The sequence below is a fragment of the Cyanistes caeruleus genome, chromosome 3, assembly GCF_971803275.1.
Source record: "Cyanistes caeruleus chromosome 3, bCyaCae1.hap1.1, whole genome shotgun sequence".
In the NCBI taxonomy this organism is placed as follows: Eukaryota; Metazoa; Chordata; class Aves; order Passeriformes; family Paridae; genus Cyanistes; species Cyanistes caeruleus.
The window spans coordinates 84,540,043-84,559,206 of record NC_141703.1 but is presented as its reverse complement, the minus strand read 5'-3'; the positions used below and the strand labels follow the sequence as shown (position 1 = coordinate 84,559,206).

At 39.1% G+C, this 19,164-nt stretch overlaps 1 protein-coding gene across 5 annotated transcripts in view; it reads right to left on the bottom strand.

Moving 5' to 3' along the window:
* Positions 1-19,164, bottom strand: part of TENM4 (teneurin transmembrane protein 4) — a 1,355,518-nt gene that overhangs the window by 153,815 nt on the left and 1,182,539 nt on the right. For all 5 annotated transcript variants that reach the window (XM_086882312.1, XM_086882314.1, XM_086882313.1 and 2 more), the window contains 2 exons: positions 18,403-18,617; positions 12,736-12,946 (listed from right to left, as the gene is read on the bottom strand). In XM_086882312.1, coding sequence (XP_086738438.1) covers positions 12,736-12,946; positions 18,403-18,617 — 426 coding nt within the window. The remainder of the gene's footprint in view (positions 1-12,735; positions 12,947-18,402; positions 18,618-19,164) is intronic.

Genomic DNA, 19,164 nt, shown 5'->3' with positions numbered 1-19,164 from the left:
ATTATCAAAGCAAAGAAAGAAAGAAATAAAAATACCCTAAATATCCCCAGCAGCTATAATTCAACATATTGCATAAAAAAACATTGATCCTCTATTTTTGTCATTTATTTCAGGGGATGTTTTTAAGTACAAGTAAACTCACAGCTAGCAGATTTTGAGGGAAACTTGGTCGAAATCTTTATTCCATTGCTAGTTTTCCCACTGTTATCACCCTTTACTCTGAGATAAGCCATAAACTGGCATGATCCAGCCCATACCCAAAATAAGACTTCACACTACACTATCTTTTATTTAAGGGTATTATTGAGTTCAATATGAAATTGCTAATTGTTACCATTCTCATTTTTTTTTAGGTTGTTAATCTGAGGCATGGACAAATACAACATAGCATTTGCTTCATATTATAAATTGACTCATGTGACAGCAACAAAGCTCCCAGGCAAATGGTCTGCTCAGGGGACCACTTCGCTGCTGACAGAAAGCCCCATGAAAGCCAATTCTACTGTGGTGAACTCTATAAAAATCTGTCGGCCTGGCTCACAACTACTGACATGAATTACCTTTATCCAGATGCAACACAATAAACATATTAAGAAGGTAGACAAATTGCAAGACTCTTGATGGACTTCTTTTTTATATACTCACCATGTTTGCTGGTCAGCAGTACAGCTACTTTTAACAGTATTTCCGCCTTATTTATTTACTATGCAACATTCAACTTAATAGCTTGTTTCCCTATCTTTGGGCCAGAGGCCAAGGCAGATGTTTGCCTGACACCAAATCCTATTAGAGGCTGCAGTAACACAATTGTGTGTTAAAGATAAATATTTTATAGCCTGCACTTGCCACCAAGCATCATCATTCCCTAGGCATTTAGAGGCAACTATCTATTGGCAAAGAAAAAATAGTTATCTAGCTGGCAACTGAAGGCAGTAGCTTTTTGGGAGTTCATAAGCACCAGGACTGCTTTCTAAGAACTGATTAAATGCCATTCAGTGTGGTGTGGCTGTATGAATTCAAATGTAACTGTTTCATTTGATAACCTAAAAAAGTTGCTCTGGAGATGGCAGTGCTTGGTGTCAGAAACATGTAGGAATAGCAACCCAGTAGGACAAATAGAGTTTAATGAATCAATGTTAATCTCAGCACTTGAATAAAGGTTCAAGGAATATAAAAAAAAATGCACCAATGAAAATATTCCTTAATAGAAATGAGATGCAAAGAAAAGAGCAGGGTATTTTTAATTATCCTGTCTGGTCCCTTCAGCTAGTAGTCTACTCCACCACTGCATAAGAAACGGCCTCAAAATCTTTTGTTCAGTGCTGTACATATATCTTCAGAGAAGATACATGTAGTTGATCAACCTAAAATAAATTTCCACAGCTTCTCATCTACCAGCCCATAAAGATATTGCATACATACTAATTGCCACAATAAAAGGTTTTACCTATTGCTAAGAAATGTTGACTATCTCTATACAAAGATGCATTAATTCAAAAATAGCAAGTAAACTAAAAAAGCAGGTAAACCACATAATTAGAATATAATTGTTTACTGTATGAAAAAAATACATATATTTATTGTCACACAGAGATATTTTTTCCTAACTGTCCACTGATCTATTTTCTGCCGAATTGTGCTCCCCTCACTAATGAAAATGTTTTGATGGGAGGGAGGGAGGGAGGCAGCAAGCAGGTAGATTCCATGGTTCATATTTGACCTTGAAATCCTCTGTCAGCCACATCAGTGCAAAAGGGCTATGAGGAGTGCCTAGCATTCTTCTCACTGTACATTGAATTACATTGCTTGGGAGAGTGAAGGAAAACCATATAACTTCACCTTACTCTTTGCTGCTGCACTAGAGCAACCTTAGAAAGCCACATATTATTTTTTCTAGATCTGTCTGTCCAGGATAAAACTGACGCCTACAAGCTCATTGCAATAACATCTCTCTTTCACAAAAATGCTCCTTGTCACTCCTCCGACTACGCTAGCAATAATTTTAATAGGAAGTCAAGCGGTAGAACATGAAAGGCAAAGAGGATTCTGAAGCTCTGTGAACACATTTAATTTACTTCCCAGCTGCAGAGCTTGCAGTCTTGTTTATTTTTCAAAGAAATGATGCTACTCGATTGAATTTCACTGCAGGAGAGGTTGGATTCTAAGCCTAGAGAACTGTCACCTGCCCTTGTAATTGTGATAACAATGCCAAGGCAGACGTGGAGGTGAGAGGGGATAAAACAAGTTTCAGATGTCATCAAGCATCAGATTTAACACTACGAGCAAAAAAAAAAAAGGTAAAAATAAGTAAAAAAATGTAAAAAAAGGGTAAGGGGAAAGAAAAATGCCCTGGAAACAAAGGGAATGTGGAAATGCTGGGTCTGGTATTCTCTTGCTCCTCCTCTTCCTTCCCCAGATGAAGCCTTAAAGGACTGATTCCTTCTTTTAGTACATCATCACCTGCTGAGATTTCAATTTTTCTGCTTCATTTGTGTTTTATACAGCTTTTATACTTCTAGCTCAAGTAATCCACACCTGGCAGCCTGGGATGTGAAAGTCTTGACAGCATCATGGAAACTCAGTCATTATTTTTGAGTGCTCTTTCACAGTTTCCTCTTCTGTAGGGTACCTAGTGTGATGCTGATACTGCTAATGCCAGTTGATGTTGTGCCAGATCTTGATTTCTTTTTCCTAAGGCTGGGAGGTCTGTTTTAATTAAGGACACATGCATATAATCCTGTTTTACTCTCACATGCCAGTGGAACTCTAATTGTCATGCAGGTATAAGGATGCTAAATTAGGAAAAGGGCAACAAGCGGGCAGCTCTTTAAACAACTCTTTAAATTGCTCCTGAATCTGAAAAGGAGAGAGAAGGAACACAATAGTGAATTGCATGTTTTTCTCCCTCCTATTTTTCTGTAAGGATGTATTAAAAAAGCAATTTACAAGTACAGATACACCCACATCTCCATGAGGCTACTGACAACAGACACCTGTCCCTGCCAGAAGTGACTCTACAGGCTGGGCCATTTTACAAGGTGATGGTGAAGCACAGGTTTGGTGCTCAGGGGCAGTTGGGCTGCTTATTGAAATCAAGAGCTGCTGATTTTGCCAAATATCACAGTACATCATGTGAGCATATTTTCCCTTGAGCTGTCTGTACTTTGGCTTTTAGGCCTGGTTTGAGATGTCTATCCAGGTACTCAAATGGCTCTCACCACAATCATATCAGTCTTTCTCACACTATTTCAAGCACATTTGACTCCAGGCCCAGCTGGAAATACTAAAGAGTCAGCTTTTTTCTGTCCTATTTTGAACTTCTGTTCTACAGAAAGAGGGACCAAGTGGGAATAGTTTGGGGAGTAAATAAAGAATAGAACAAACCTGATCATTTCAGAAACCTTTGCCACATTTGGTCTGAACTTGGATTGCCCTTTGAGAGAGAGCTTTATCTTTATCTCCCTGATTCATTCCTTTCTCTTACTGCTTCCTTATTAAGAATAAATCTTTCCAGAACAGAATGCCTTATAATCTGAAGCTCTCAGATGGTTGGAAGCATAAAGTGTAATGGGATTTGAAAAGCACTTGGGCACTGGTTGATGCATATGACCATTTAACTTGATGGTAAAATCTCCCTTGACTTCACCAACTTTTAGGAAACCCTGCTAATATATTTCTGCTGTCCATAGAGCCAAACAGGGCACACTGTTCTCTTTCCTTACAACATGAGCAATACTAAAAGCACAAAAGAGTTTTGAAATACATTTCTTAAGGAATCATACATTGACTATCTGAAAACACCCTCTGTTCCAAAGCACTTGAAATGTGATCACAGGTTGGAAGTCAGCTGGGGGAAAAAAAATTAAAAAAAATCAGTGAATGATTTTAAACAAAGACTAGCTGTTGGACTGAAGCCTTCTTCTTTTTCCTTCTACAATGCAGCTTCCAAGCATAATAAGACTTTAATCCATACTTGTAACATGACTATGACATCGCTGTGGAGATCTAGAAAGACACACTGTGAACAGTTATTTTCTTCCTAGATTCCCTTTTTTGCAGTTGGAATATTTTTAAACCTGAATTTCACTCCAGTAGATGAAACTCTCATATCCCCTATTTGCCCAGGGGATTGCAAGGAATTTTTTTTTTTGTTCCTTCCCACTCTCATAAATTGTTACAAACTAATACAGGAAACAACAATTATTCAGCCTTCAGGGTTCAACTTCTGGAGCTGCACTAGCAAGAGGGAAGTTACTTCACGTTCAGTACATTACATTTTCTGCTGTCATAGCTCAGGGCAAGGCTAAATCTGGCCTTGAGTTTCACTTTAAATGATGCTTTAAGTTGGTGTATTACAGGAGGAAAAAAAGCAAACCATTCTTGCATACACAGAGAACTACAAATGTAATCTCTTTTGGTCAAACAAATGCCATAAAAACTTGGCAATGTTACAATTTTGGGTGCATAAAAAAATACATTTCATTTTACACCAAGTCTTTAGTTAATATATCCGGCCTGATAACTAAGGATGTAATGGCTGGAATCATATCACACTGTTATGTGAAGTTCAGTTAGGTAAGTGCCTGGTGCTAGGGATATGCTCTCAAGCAGGATGCCTGGTTTACACAAGAGCCTGACTCCCCTCCAGGTTCTGTGTCAGCCTTGCCGCCCTGTAGAGACGCTCCCAGTTCTCTGGGGCATCTCAGGTGCCACCAAAGTCCTGTGTTCATACAGCTGCACTGAACTCTTGGCGGTCTTCTCTCAGGGCCAGACAAAAAACAGTTCTTATGGCTCCATTCCTGTCACTTGCAGACTCACTGCACAAATGTGGTCAAATCTTGCTTCTTCTCAGAGCCTCCAGCAAGCTGTCTAGAAATCAGTTTAAGATAATCTATCTAAATCAGTTTAAGATAATCTATCTTTTTCTGAGGCTGTTGTAGCACTGTTTGTTTCAGCAAAAGAAAGCAGTCACACATCTAATACACAGACCAGCTGTTATCATTTAAAAAGTCAACATATGCCAGGAGTGACTGCACAGACCGTGTCCTTCTCATCTGCTTAGCCCCGTGCAAAATGAAGATTGGTCCAGTGACTCCTGAGGTGCTGATGTTGTTGGCTTCTGTTCTTTTGCGGTCTTGCATGCAAGTATGTACACGTGAATACAGCCTTTGGAAAAGTGAGGCTTTAAAGTGTCTGTTGTTCTAGCACAGAAAGAGTTTTCCTTTTGTTTGCCAAAGCGGATGAGTAACTCCCACAACCTTATTTCTGTGTTTTAGCAGGGGAGCATTCATGGAAAGAAAAGCATGCACAAAGCTGCTCTAGGAGCTTGGTAATACGACACAGGAATAAAACAAGCTGTGCTTACATTAGCCCGCAGTCTGGGCTGCGTGGAAAGAGCTATATACAAAAGTGTAAAAACGAAAACCATATGCACCGTTTTACACATTTCTCCAGAACCCCTCAGACAGCACTTACATGCCATGTTATTAAGGCAGAATTCTGCTGTTCTGAAAAAAAGTGAACAGAAAAACAGAGGGACAGAAATAACAGAAAAGAAGAAATAACAAATAACAGAAAGAAAGAGAAGAGAAGAGAAGAGAAGAGAAGAGAAGAGAAGAGAAGAGAAGAGAAGAGAAGAGAAGAGAAGAGAAGAGAAGAGAAGAGAAGAGAAGAGAAGAGAAGAGAAGAGAAGAGAAGAGAAGAGAAGAGAAGAGAAGAGAAGAGAAGAGAAGAGAAGAGAAGAGAAAGAAAGAGTTTAACTTCAGCAATAAATAAACCTTTTACTTGACCCTAAAACTAACATAATTCCCCCAATCAATAAACCTTTTGTACAAGCTCTGTCAGACCAAGAGAACTTGCCTGCCAGAACACAACACATGGACATCCAAGTTCAATGCTACCAGTCCATGTAAGTAAAAATGTAGGCAAAGCTTTTCAAAAGGATAAATCTACCTTCATTTTCATACCACTTTAAAGCATGATTAAAAACAGACAAAATCAGGAACATGGAAGACATTCAGACATCTAACTTCTACTGAGACAAATACTTATGGGCATCCAAGCAGTTTTAGAAGCATGGCCTAATTTCTTTTATACAACAATATAAATGAAAGTATTTGTCCATTTTTCTATTTTCCCCACCCAAATCACTTGTAGGATCTACTGATAGAGATGTGTACATATAGAAGTCAAAATTAAAAAAAATAAATTTCAAATCTAACATTAAATAAATTATTGCATCTCTGCTTTAAGCTAGCTTTACACATTTTGATTTTCTACTGCTAGCTTTTATTCATCAATCATCAGTGAAGAGATACACTCTACACAGAAAGAGCAGCCATGGAAGTTTTCACAGTCAAGCATCTGACCTTTACAGGCTTCTTATTATTTAATTATCTTTGAGACATGTCCTAATTTCCTCTTTATTAGAGATGCCTTCCGTCTTCAATAGAAAAATTCTGAAATAATAATTTTGCCTGCCATTATGGCTTGGGAAGCTGGGTTATTATGCAAGAATTGTTTTAGACACTTGCAGAGAGAAAAAAGGTCATTAGAAGTAACATCTAGATTTGAAACAACTGGCCTGACTTCCTGTTCCTTGGAAGTGCTATAGATCTAAGCAGCAGCAGGCAGAAAGCTGAAGTTAACATTTAGGGAGCAGTGTACCATAGGATCACGTACAAACAGTACTGACTGAAGCTGAAAGGGCTTTAAGAACCAGGAGGAATGTCTGATCTGTTAGGAGTTGTCTGAAAAGGCAGACACAGAGATAAACTCCAGCACTGGAACATGCTCACCCTCTTGGCTCACTTCACTGGGAAATGAGGCTGTTCATCAGTTTTGAGGAAAAAACATGAAAAGATTTAGGGACCACTGATAAAGCTGCTGCTGACTTCCAGCTGCTAAAGTTTTAAAGGCTGTGTCACCATCTATCCAAAATCATCATCACTGTTTTACTGAGAATAGCAAACAAACTCTGGATATGAGGAGTGCAAACTAACATGAGAAGTTTCACTGCTGCACAGCCCTCCTTCCATTTCCAAATCCAGGCTCAGACCATGTTTGCTTTTTATTAAGCCCTATAAAGAGAACAGACTAGATTTCCACAAGGGCTGGATGAAAGTGAAATCTCACCATGCATGCTATGACACCTGCTTGGAGTGGGGAATTCTTGCAGCTCACAAAGCTCAGGCAGAGGGAGTTCATCCCACGTTTCTGTCTCGCCTTGTGATACCGAATGTATCAGACTGAGCTGGATTTGGCTAGGATGGTGAGGGCAATATCCTGTCTTCTTGCCAACCTTCTGTATGGACTAGTTCAATTCTCACAGAGGACCTCACATTCTGTGGCCAGCTGGATGTTTAGAGGAAGACATTTTGCAGTGCTGCAGCATAATCTCAACCTGCTCTGAGGATAAGCATTTTCAGCCAAGCAGGCCTGTCAACAAAATGTCATTCATGAGATCAAATACACAAGGAAAGAAAAACCTTACACAGCCTGACAGGGACTCATAAATGCATTTTTACTTTCTACATGAATTGAGTGACTGTATCTTTTCTAAATACTACCTGAGACCTATGAGCTTGGCCACACTCAGAGAAACTAGGTAAGAGTGGAAAGCAGGAAACAAAGCAACAAAAAAAGGGTTGGCAGTAACAAGAGAGTAATCAAAAAAAGCACTGCCCATCTGACAGAGCATCAGATGTCTGCTTGTAGAGGGGCACACACAGCCAAATTCAAAAAAACTATTTGCAGAGCCTGCAAAGCTCTGCTGTTATTTTGTAGCAGAGAGATCAATAACATCAAAAATTAGGTGATTTTCCTTCCTAGCACAGTTCTCCTATATTGCTCTGTTCCTTTTTCTGTGCAGAGCCAAAAAAGAGCTGTGAGTGTGGGCAGGAATGGGTTACTAATTAATTATCTGCAGAGGTTTGCCACAAGGTGGAAGTGCTCCGTGTCCCTCTCTGAAACAGAAGGGCTAAGATGATCATACTCATGCAATAGGGGAGAACTGAATTCTTCCATGGAGCAGCTGGAGTCTCATTAGCAGTTAAGGAATTCTAATTCAGCAAAGTACTTGCCAAACTTTCAGCCTCTAGCCTAAGGAGAAGTTCAGAAAAGGGTAGCTGGGACATTAAAACCACTTTTCCTCCTTCAGAATCCTGAAGATCTAATAGTACATGGGGGACTTTTAAGTCGAGTAACTGAGGCATTAAGGAGCTAAAAGGAAAGTGCAATCCAGAACAGATCACATTCCACGTTACTCTGCACAGTAGCCTGACTCTTCAATATTTACATGAAACCAATTTAGATTTTTCCAGGCATTAGCAAAGCAAGTGTAAATAACATGAATGGCTTTGAGACTCTAAGTGGATCACACTTCTGTATCCTCTCTGAAGTGGAAATTGCTAGCATTTAAGTTAACTTACACATAAACAGCAAAAGCAAGGGAAGCAAATCTGAGCTACTTCCTTTTCCCTTTGCTAAGAGCAAGCTAAACGCAAAGGCACTTTCAAGCAATGCTAAGGAAGCCATTCTTGTCATCTCTTACACAAGGAGGGTCCCCAGTCCCTCTGTGCTCTGCAATTTCTTGTCTCTGAGCTTAGTCCTACTGTGAAGTGTTCCTCTGCTGGTACAATTCCTGAGTGTGAACTGCTGTCCTAGGGACTGCATGGGGCAGGTTACATTCTGGGCTATTCCAGAAGGGCATGTGCCTTTTGGTGTGTATTGCTAAGTGTTGGATGTGCTGGCAGCCTCTTATAAATCACACTGGAGCTCGTCTTGCACTTCAGTAGAGGAAACTACTTACAGCAGGGTTTTTTACAGATGGTAGAGGGGGCAGAAAGGATTGTCTTTTTCTTAAGCATTGTCTCATGTAGAAGATAGGAATGAGATAAAACCTTGCATCCTATCCCATGTGTTCTACATGTGTTTCCTATTGCTTGCTGGGTGACACGCTGGTGAACAGCAATGCTCTCCTCTCACAGACAATTGACTTTGCTTTTCCTTTTGATTTCTCAATGTCCCTGCACAGTTGAGACTGCCAGAGCTCAGCAGTAACAGCTGCTGGAAGACACTTTCACTCCACAGATGCTCTCTTCAGGTTCTCAGATGTTTCTTGCTTCTACTGAGCAGACTTTTGGCCAAGGTCTCTGTTTCAGATGTGCTGATTCCACCTGATTCCTCAGCCTACTATTTTGCTTCACTAGACAAGATTGCTCCAAATAAATTACCACTATCAGGCAGATAGTGGCAGATTGTGAATCCACAAGGTACTTCTCAAAGAAGTGCTTCTATTAGAAATTTCAGAAAGTGCCACCAATGTAACGTACAAAAAGATTAATTTATTACTAAGAAATCTTGACTGTCCATTCCTTTATAATGTAATGAATTGTAATTCAGAAGAATGGAAAAAAAAAATGCTATTAAAAGCTGAAAACTTTTCCAGAATAATCTTTTTCCCTCCACCTGAATTTCCTGTATTATTCAGAAGTATAATCTCTGACAGGTATTACAAGGCTGTATTCTCCCCAGGTTTACATTCAGTGCATGTCAGGGGCACACATTTTAACACCTAACCCTTCAGTGATGATGATTCCACACCCGTTTAGAAAACAGGCCAAGTTGCCATCTCCTGCCCTCAAAATATGTGCTAATGTTCCTGAATAGATTTAGTTATAGCTTTATCACATTCCAAAGCTGTATAATGGACAGCCTCACAATTTATGAAATTACCTGTGTGTTATCAAACTGGGAATACAGATGCTTTTTTCCATTTTTCTCCAGTTTTCACTATAATAATGGGAGCCAAATCATTCCAGGCAAGCACTGCACAGTAATTGCAGTTGATACTGTCATACAGAGCCTGCAATGATTTGCTGGCTCTGAACAGCTCGGTCTGTTGAAACACAGCAGATAAGACTTGGAAAATCAGCACTCTTTCCATCCAACATGTTTATTGCTGAAGTAAAAGCTATTGCCATTTATTTTGGTGAGTCCTCATTCACAGGGGATGTTTGCCTGAAGCAATGACTGCACAGTTTGGCTTTATGAACTTATCATTATGATCACCATTATCAATTTTGTGCTTTCTACTACTATCTGTGATTATTAATTAATGCTTCATTCATTTTCCCAGCAGTTCTATCACCCTCACAGCATCTCTGGGGAAATGTCACTCTCCTCAGTTTTACACAGTGAGCAGCTGAAGGATGAGCCTAGGCTGGGGCAGAATTAACACATCAATCAGAATTCAGGAGTTCCAGGCTGCTGGTCCTCTTCTCAGATCACTGGATCCTACTTCTTCCTGCATCACAGCTATACTTTTCAAACTAGCTCTTACTGTAAGCCCTATGTTAGTGGAATAATAAAGGGAGATTTTTTTTAGGTGGTCTTGCCACAGGAATCAAATTAAATGGCAGCCTGCCTCTTATAGTCAACACAACTCCTTTGAAGGTTCCTCACCCTGCACAGACAGATCTAAGGCTCCCATCACGTATGACTTGATTTTTTTGTTTAGTGTTGCAACTTTACACACTGGTTCAAAAGCACTGTCAGGTTGCTTTATCCTCTTTACTTGGGCAGTGAAAAAAATAATAACACTACAGTACCACAGTATTTATGTACTTACAATCTAGCAACCATGACTTGCCAGACTTCATGAATACACTAGAAAGGTTCTGAAGCATTACAGTTACACAAAACACCTGACTGTTTATTTTCTTTTTTCATAAATAAGCTGTTGAAATCTAGATTGAGCAGAAATATATTGACTTGTTAAGACTATTACAGAGTTTTTATGGTACTTATACAAATGCTGCACTTTTCTGGACAAATTCTAGCCAAGAAACCGCATTTTCCTACCTAAATTAAGTCTGTTTCAAAATGCATAGCTTGTACTTAATCAGGTTTTTTTACACAACAGTGTTGTTGTGTTGATATACAGCTGATTCTGAGAAATCATTCTCATTCTGATAATCTGATTCCCACCTGTGCAGACAAAGAAAACTTCCTTGTTTCTGAATCTCAGAAACACCGAATGATTCAAGGTCAGCAGGAGATATATCGAATATATCATGGGCTCCATATGGTGGACTGTTCTGCTTATCATGCAGTCATGAAGGTACAGCAGAGCAAAAAGAAAAAAAAAAAGATTGCCTTGAAGACAATCTGATATGCTTCTCACCCACACCATTCCCTTGATGCTCAAAGGCAAATCAAGAATGCTTTTTTACTTTTTTTTCTTCTTGTTTTTTCCCTATATTAGTGCAATGAAGCCAAGAGAAAAGTCTGGCTAGAACACTTAAGCACCACTTTGAAAACAAGAACAAGTAGTGACAGTGCTTTAAACGTGTTTTCTGTTGTTAGAGCCCTACTGATTTCTTTCCTGTGATGGGAAATTTAGAACTAAAGACATTCTTAGAGAAGGAAAAAAAAACTGCCTTCAGAAGAATATCTTAAGCTTCTGTGGTTGTTGTAAGTAAAAAGTCAAATTACTAAAGTAAACTAAATGGAAGTAAATCCACATTCTATAGAGTAAGACTTGAATTTCATAAGCTAATACACTAATTCTAATGTTGCTCAGCTGCAAACAAGACAGAACATCACATTTCCAGGTTTTAAATTTAAACCATAGTATTACAGCAGTTTCCATTTCTGCATTAGATAAACTTTAGTGCTAAAATGGAATATTGGGATGTTAATGACTTCGCTTTAATAAGACCTAAACTTTTTAATTAACCTGCCATGACAAATTACAGCTCATAGCTCTTAGGTAACTATTGCAGACAGCTGAGACTCAACACCAATGCCTCTGCTGGGAGAGGGATTAATGGCAGCTTTGGAATGAGCCTGCTTTTTTCTGCAAAGAAAAAAAGTCCATTGAACATTGTGGTTAGAAGAAAGCTGAGTGCTAGTTTTATGGACTAATCTTTAAATTACAACCAAATGAATTTAGGTATATGAACAGATTCAGTAGGTCAATCAAACTGAAAATTAAATAGTACTGAATCATAAACAGATTTAGATATTTACTGGGTAGAAGAAGAATACTCATTGTGCTGTCAGGAACCCACTGCTATCATTCCTACTTGTACAGCAACAAATCCATGCCTGTGAGCTGAATTGACAGGGCATTTTACTTCCAGAGAAGTCAAAAGACCTACTTAGTTAAATTTGTTCTTAAGCAATCTCAGCTTCTTTCTGTTAGCAAGGAGAAACAGGGATTCCTGTTACAGTGGTTGCTACTACCAAGGCTTACAGTGCACTTTATCAGAGCTTTAATCCCAGTACTCTGCCTGAACTCCAGCTTGAGTGATTTTGATGATGTTCAATGGCAGGACTGTCTGTCACACAGAACTGTCTGTTCTTGAATCATTCCTACACCTCTGCTCCAGAAAGAGAAAAAAGCCAATCAAACAAAAAATCAAACAAAGCCAACAAAAGCCAACTAAATAAAAGGAAAATCAAAGTAAGAAAATAAAGCAAGGATTTTCCAGCTTGTAATCCATATTTGGCACTGTGCAGAATCTCATTATGGTTATAGTTACTTAAAAGGCCTACAAAATACTTACTCAACATTTAGGGTCTAACAGTATTCAGCATGTTGCTAAATACAATCCTCTCCAAGCATTTTCTCCAAAACCACACAAAGCCATCATGCAATTTGAGTATGTGCGTTAATACCTGGCCCCAAGGCATATTTAGGAGTTTAGGAATAATAGAGGAAATCCTTACCAATAGCAGTAGTAAGAAAAGAAACCACTTCCGATTCCTTGCCATCATTGTAGAAGGCTAAATGCCATATTCCTGAATCTAAATACTGGATAAATCCTGTCTCATGGCTGGCCAAGGGCACAAAAGCTCTGTGCTGCCGCTGAGGTCCTTCCAAGCTCCTGGCCTCCTGTGTCAGTAGACGTCTTCCATCAAGGAGCTCAACAAAGTCAAACTGAAACATAAGAGGGAGTAATGATTATGTGTTTATCAGATTTCCTCAAGCTTAGTCTCTTATTCTGCATCTGCAGAAGCATCATAAATAGGATTTGCTCTGGTAACCCAAGTATTTTCCTGGACCACCTGGAAGCAGCCATTTTGGGAATAGCCAGTCTATGAATGTATTTTCCTGTAATTGCACAAACCTTGAAATTATCTTTGTTTAGAAGGTGACTTGCAGCATATTGGCCTTACTGAGGTGTTCTCATTCTGTAGAAATATAGGCAGGAAAATGTGAGACCACGCCTCAGCTGCACTGTAAATATGACACTAAGCAGCTTATTTGTTATCTTCATTTATGTCTTGGCTAATATGAAAAATAAGACAGAAAAATATATCTAGCCCAACTGGGTTGTTTGCCAGAGTTGCTAGGGGTCACCAAGGGAAAAGCAAGAAATATTTTAAAATTAACTCTGGTAGAGGTTTTGCAGAAGTATTTAGTTTAGCCAACAGGGGTTTCATCTTACAACAATAGGAAAAGTTGTTAAAAGATCATAGAAAATGAAGATGTAAAAGAGATAAATATTATAGAAAAGTCCCATTTAAGGTGTAGCTCTAAGTATTTTTCTCGAAAGGATGCATTTATTTTTTGCAAGGGTAACTTCAACTGAAGAACTGCATTAATACTAGTATTGCAACTCTCTTTAGTTCTATTTAAATAACCTTCCACTGATTTTCCACAATAATTGTATTTTGTCTGGTATTATATTAATGGGATGAGGCAGATATAAGCCTAGCAGACATCACAAATGTTAAATGAACCTTATCTAATCTGACTTTCATCATGTGTTTAGATGACCAGGACACCTCACAAGCAGAATTCAGCTGAGGCACTATTCAGCTGTTCTATTCCCTATTTTCATTTGGTTTTGCCTCTCTCATCTAGCTGATCAGGTAAGTTTGTGACTTTTTTTTGGGAAGGAAGAAGAAAAACAGACAGAAAGAAACAACACCACTTATTTCTGAACCCATAAATGTTGCTGCACTGAATGGCTGCTGAGTGGTAGTTGACTGTGGTACCAATATTTAGGCTGCTTATCGCTTTTCACTTTACTGTGGCAAAATTTGGATGTTTGTTATTAAGTTGTCTGGTATGGTCTTCAAAGTCAACCAAGATAAGGACTTGATGACATGTTCTTTCCTATGTAGGAAAAGTTAAAAAAAGTTAAGCTACTAAGTTAAAAAAAGAAGTGTTTATTTACAAGAACACTGTGAGCAATAAGCTAAATATGACATAGCTCGCATATGAAATGACAGAATTCATCCCTAGATTATTTTAATTCTGTATTTTAATTATTTACTTACAGGAAATAATTTTTTAACCTTGCTTTATTTATTATTTTCTTTTGGTTATATTTCAGTACACAGATCTCAAACTTGATGCTGAAGAGTCTTTTTGAGAATGTAAAAGCTGCCACACTGCAAAGGTCATTCCTTTTGGGTATCTATCCAAGTTTGCTTTGTTAGAGAAAGAGCTTGTTTTGGAAAATTTGACGTAAATATAAATGATAAAAATACACAATCTAATATCTAAAAATACCAGGCAAGTATGAATTCTAAATACATATAATTAAAAATGCACATTTCTGTTTCAACCATGTCCTGGGGTGCATCAGGCACAGCATTTCCAGCTGGGCAAGGCAGGGGACTGTCCCGCTGTGCTCTGCACTGGGGCAGCCTCACCTTGAGCGTTGAGGGCAGTTTTGGGTGCACAATATAAGAAAAAACACTGAGCTCTTAGAGTGTCCAAAGGATGGCCACGAGAGTGGAGAAGGCTCTGGAGAGGAAGCCATATGAGGAGTGGCTGAGGTCATTAGTCTGTTCAACCTGGAGAACAAGAGGCTGAAGGGAGACCTCATTTTGGTCTGCAGCTTCCTTACTGAGGGGAAGTGCAGGGGCAGACACTGATCTCTTACTTCTCTGTGGTGACCGGTGACAGGACTTGAGGAAACAGCATGAAGCTGAGTCAGGAGAGGTTTAGGCTATCAGGAAAAGGTTTTTCACTCAGAGTGGCTGAGTACTGGAACAGGCTACTCAGGGAAGTGGTCATGGAAGTGTTTGGACAATGCTCTCAGGCACACGGTGTGATTCTTGGAGTCTTCTGTGCAAGGCCAGGAGTTGGACTCGATGGTCCTTACAGATCACTTCCAACTCAGCATGTCCTATGATTCTATGAAAACAACAAAAGGATTTAAGAGGATACTGGTGAGTGGTTGGTTTGAAAGATACTTTGAGACCCCGACGTCTGTAGCCACTGTGAGCATGAGATGTTGCCTAGGCTGATGCCTCATCAGGTCTGTGTGATCATGCCTGACACAGCTGAGCAGGACAGTGACAGAGGACATCATCATGGTGTCTGTGTGCTGGGAATTTCTCAACAAAGCTTGAGTAAGGAACAAGCAAACTGAAGAAGTTAAAACCAGTAAGAGAAAACCTGAAGTATTTCCATATTTATTTTGCAGCATGATGGAACAGCTTGACTTGATTTTTAAAACAGAACTTAAGAAACCATAGGTAAAGTTCACTTCAAGAAGTGTTGACATCTCCATAGCAGCTTGAATTAATTTTCTAGAATCACTGGATTGCAAGCACAGAGGCACTTCCAGAATGCAACCTGCCTCATTGTGAAGTAGACATCTGAGAAATGTCCTGTGGATTGTACTTACAAGCATCCACTTCCTGCTATATATTAGATGTAGTTACTTAGAGCTTAGTGAGATGAAAACAATTTCAAGGCACTCTGGTACAGTGAGTTGCTGTTGTTCCACTCCAATCTGGGTTATGCTTACAAAGGTTTTTTTATAAATATTTGCAAGATGCTGCTGCAGATGTTGATTACTTTGCCAAGCTACTAGTTACTAGTTGTAAATATTAATTGAGCCACAAATGGATTGGGCTTTATTGCATTTTAAAACATTCAAAGATTTTTAATAGGCAATTAGCTACTGCCAGCAAGGAAATCATTGATAAAATGCCATGTTAATCCATTCAAACCATACAAATAGAAAAATGCCCTCTGCAAGCAGTGATGACCTATCTCTAAAATTTATGATTTATTAAAATTTGGCCTAGGTTAAAATGAGTTTAAAAAATTATTTGATCTAGGAAGATTAAATCTAATAGACCATAACAAAATTTTGTAACTTATTATGATTTGTTGAGAAGAATGAGAAGAAATGTCTTTCATTAATAGTAAACTATTTTGGACTTCTGTATGATCTATTCCTAAGACTACAGAAGTTTGGAGCTTACATTTTCCTCCTATTTATTACTGACGACAGTTGTTGGCAACCTAAAATAGAAAATAATCACCACAGCCAGAGAAAGTTTCCCAAAGAGAATTTGGAATAGTTTGTTATTTTAGCATGGATAGATATGACTTTGAGCATTGTACTGGGTTTGTGTGGCCAGGTTTTGGTAGCAAGGGGGGCTGCAGGGGTGGCTGCTTTGAGAAGCTGCTGGAAGTTCTCCTTGTGTCTGACAGAGCCAACGCCAGCTGGCTCCAAGACAGACCTGCCACTGGCCAAGGCTGAGCCCATCAGTGATGGTAGCAAGTGTCACTTCCTTGATAACATATTTAAAAAGGAAAAAAAAAAATTTTTACACAGAAGTAACTGGAGCTAGAGAAGAGGGGAGTATGTGAATATGTGAGTGGACCAATTATGCAGACACCAAGGTCAGTGCAGAAGGAGAAGCAGGAGGTGCTGGAGCTGAGATTCCCCAGCAATCTGTGGCACATGGTGGGACAGCTGTGCCCCTGCAGCCTGTGGAGCTCCAAAGGGGAGCAGAGATCCCCTGAAAGCAGCCTGGCGAGAAGACCCATGCAGGAGCAAATGGATGTCTGAAAGAAGCCTGTGACCCCATCCAAAGCCTGTGCTGGTGCAGGCTCCTGGCAGGACCTCCAGCCCCATGGACAATGGAGCCCACACAAGAGCACATCTGCTTGCAGGACCTTGTGGGAAACCAGTGACTGCACCCTGTGGAAAAAGTGAGGCTTATGTGTTAAATTTTAGGGTTTTTACTTAAACAATTAAACCTGTCCATGTAATAACTTCTGTTCCATAACAAAATTTAAGAATGATAATAAACAAATAAAAGGAATACAGAGTTCTGATCTAAAGTTAGTATTATGCAATCATGACTTGAGTTTTTATTTAACTAACACAGGGTTTTTAAGTTACAAATGTTTGAATCTCCCTGTGAAAAGAGACTGATTAGAAAAGGGCAGTTACAGTATTACTGTGGCACTGAAATTATGATGTGCTGATCCTACTGAAATATTTTAATTCTCCAGAAAAGTAGGCAGAGAAGTGTAGATTTATGACACCTCTTTGACAGAAATAGGCTGGAGGTGTGTTAATATGCACAAAATACCATATTATCCACAGAGATCATAATAAACATATTTGTTTGTTCAAAAACAATTAAAAGGCAGGGTATTTCTATAAGTCTCTAGTATTTTCAGCTAATAGTAGAGGGCGAGGGCAAGATACGGTAACATAAACCTGCTAATTCTTCGATAACCTGCTGATGCAAGTGGGAGTAAGATACTTTGCATTACCAGTGTATTATGTCCTAATGTATTAATCAATCTGGGTAAAAGCAGCTTAGAAGCTGAAACAGAAAGGAGAGAAAATAACATAAAATCCTTACTCAAGGGGATGGTTCTTCAGAGCTTTTTCCAGAAACTGATTTTTGATATGTTTTTTTGTCAATGTTTGTTAAAAAAAGCATTTGCTTTCATTTTAGTCCTGCAGAATAATAACTAGATCTTGATTTCTGCCTAAGTTGGTGGCTTTCTGTAAAAAATCGGTTTTCTTTTCTTATACACTAATTAATTGACCCTGACAAACCTCAGTCTAAGCTGACAGTCAGCATACATCATGTGAAGATTTGGCTCAAGGCACTCCAGCATGGAAGACAGAAGTGAATCTTGCTCCCGTAAAGGTGAACAGACGAGGTCTTGCTGCCTTTACCATGAGATAGGAAAGGCAGTGGCTGAAAGAGATAGACCTGAGGTGTATGAATTTCCTCAAGAGAAGATTCCTTTGGATGCAGTTTGAGTGTGGCTGCCTTTGTGCAAAGCACTGAATGGAGAAGGTGGTATCTTCTGCTGCTTGGAGCAACCAGCTGGTACCCTCAGTGACCACCAGCCTCAGCCTCACAAAACCCTTCTCCTCTAGCAGCTTGCTGCCTTAGGCAATTGCCTGCTCTGCCCCTGCCTACAGCCCACCAGATTAATTTGTGCAGATTTTTTCCAACTGTCTCTGGATTCCTGTTCTCTGAATAAATGATCGTGGGCATCTTATAAGCATGCAACAAATTCTTGAAAGAAACAGATGAAATGAAACAATACATCACACAAACATCAATTTGAAACAACATAATTTAATTGAAATAAGGTCCCATTACCTGTGTGTGTGATGGTGGGAGTCCTTTTCTGCCATAGATGCCAACCAGAGCAGCCTTTCCTAAAGACACATTGAATTTCAGATGCACTGGGTGGTCGATGAACACCTGAGATCTCCAAAAGATACCAGGAGGGATCTTCTGTGTGGCTCGTCTGCCTACATCAATTTCTCCGGAGTCTATAAAACTGTCGTCTGGAAAGAAACTACTGGGCTTTCCTGTCAAAACACAGGAACAAAATCCTTGAATTAGTCTTTAGATCCTGAAAGTAATCTAATCATACTGGTATCTCGGACAGTGATCTTGAGAAACAGTCTAATAGTGACCTGAAGTCTTCAGAGTACTTTGTCTAGTCAATCCATATGATTATGGCAGAAAAACTGTCAGGATTATTTCTGGTTTCAGTAACTGTTTTGTTTGAAAACATGAGCATGGGAAGAGCAACCTGGAGAAAAACAGCCTTTTATTTAAATTGTAACATCAGAGAGTGTGTAATTACATTCCAAAGATAAGGATAAATCATCTGACATTATATCCTAAATTAATATAAGTTTAGGAATGGAGAAGTCATCATTAAATTAGTAAAGAGAAGTGCAGTGAGAATGAGATAGACGTGCCAAAAAGTGGAATGGTGGTGTGGATAACAGCAGCAAGAATGATGCCTAAGTGGGGAAAGGAAAATGTTTCTCTATTAAATTAATTCTTGACAGTGGTAACAATATTTGAAATAGTAAAAAAAATGCTAATGAAAAAAAGGACTGAGAT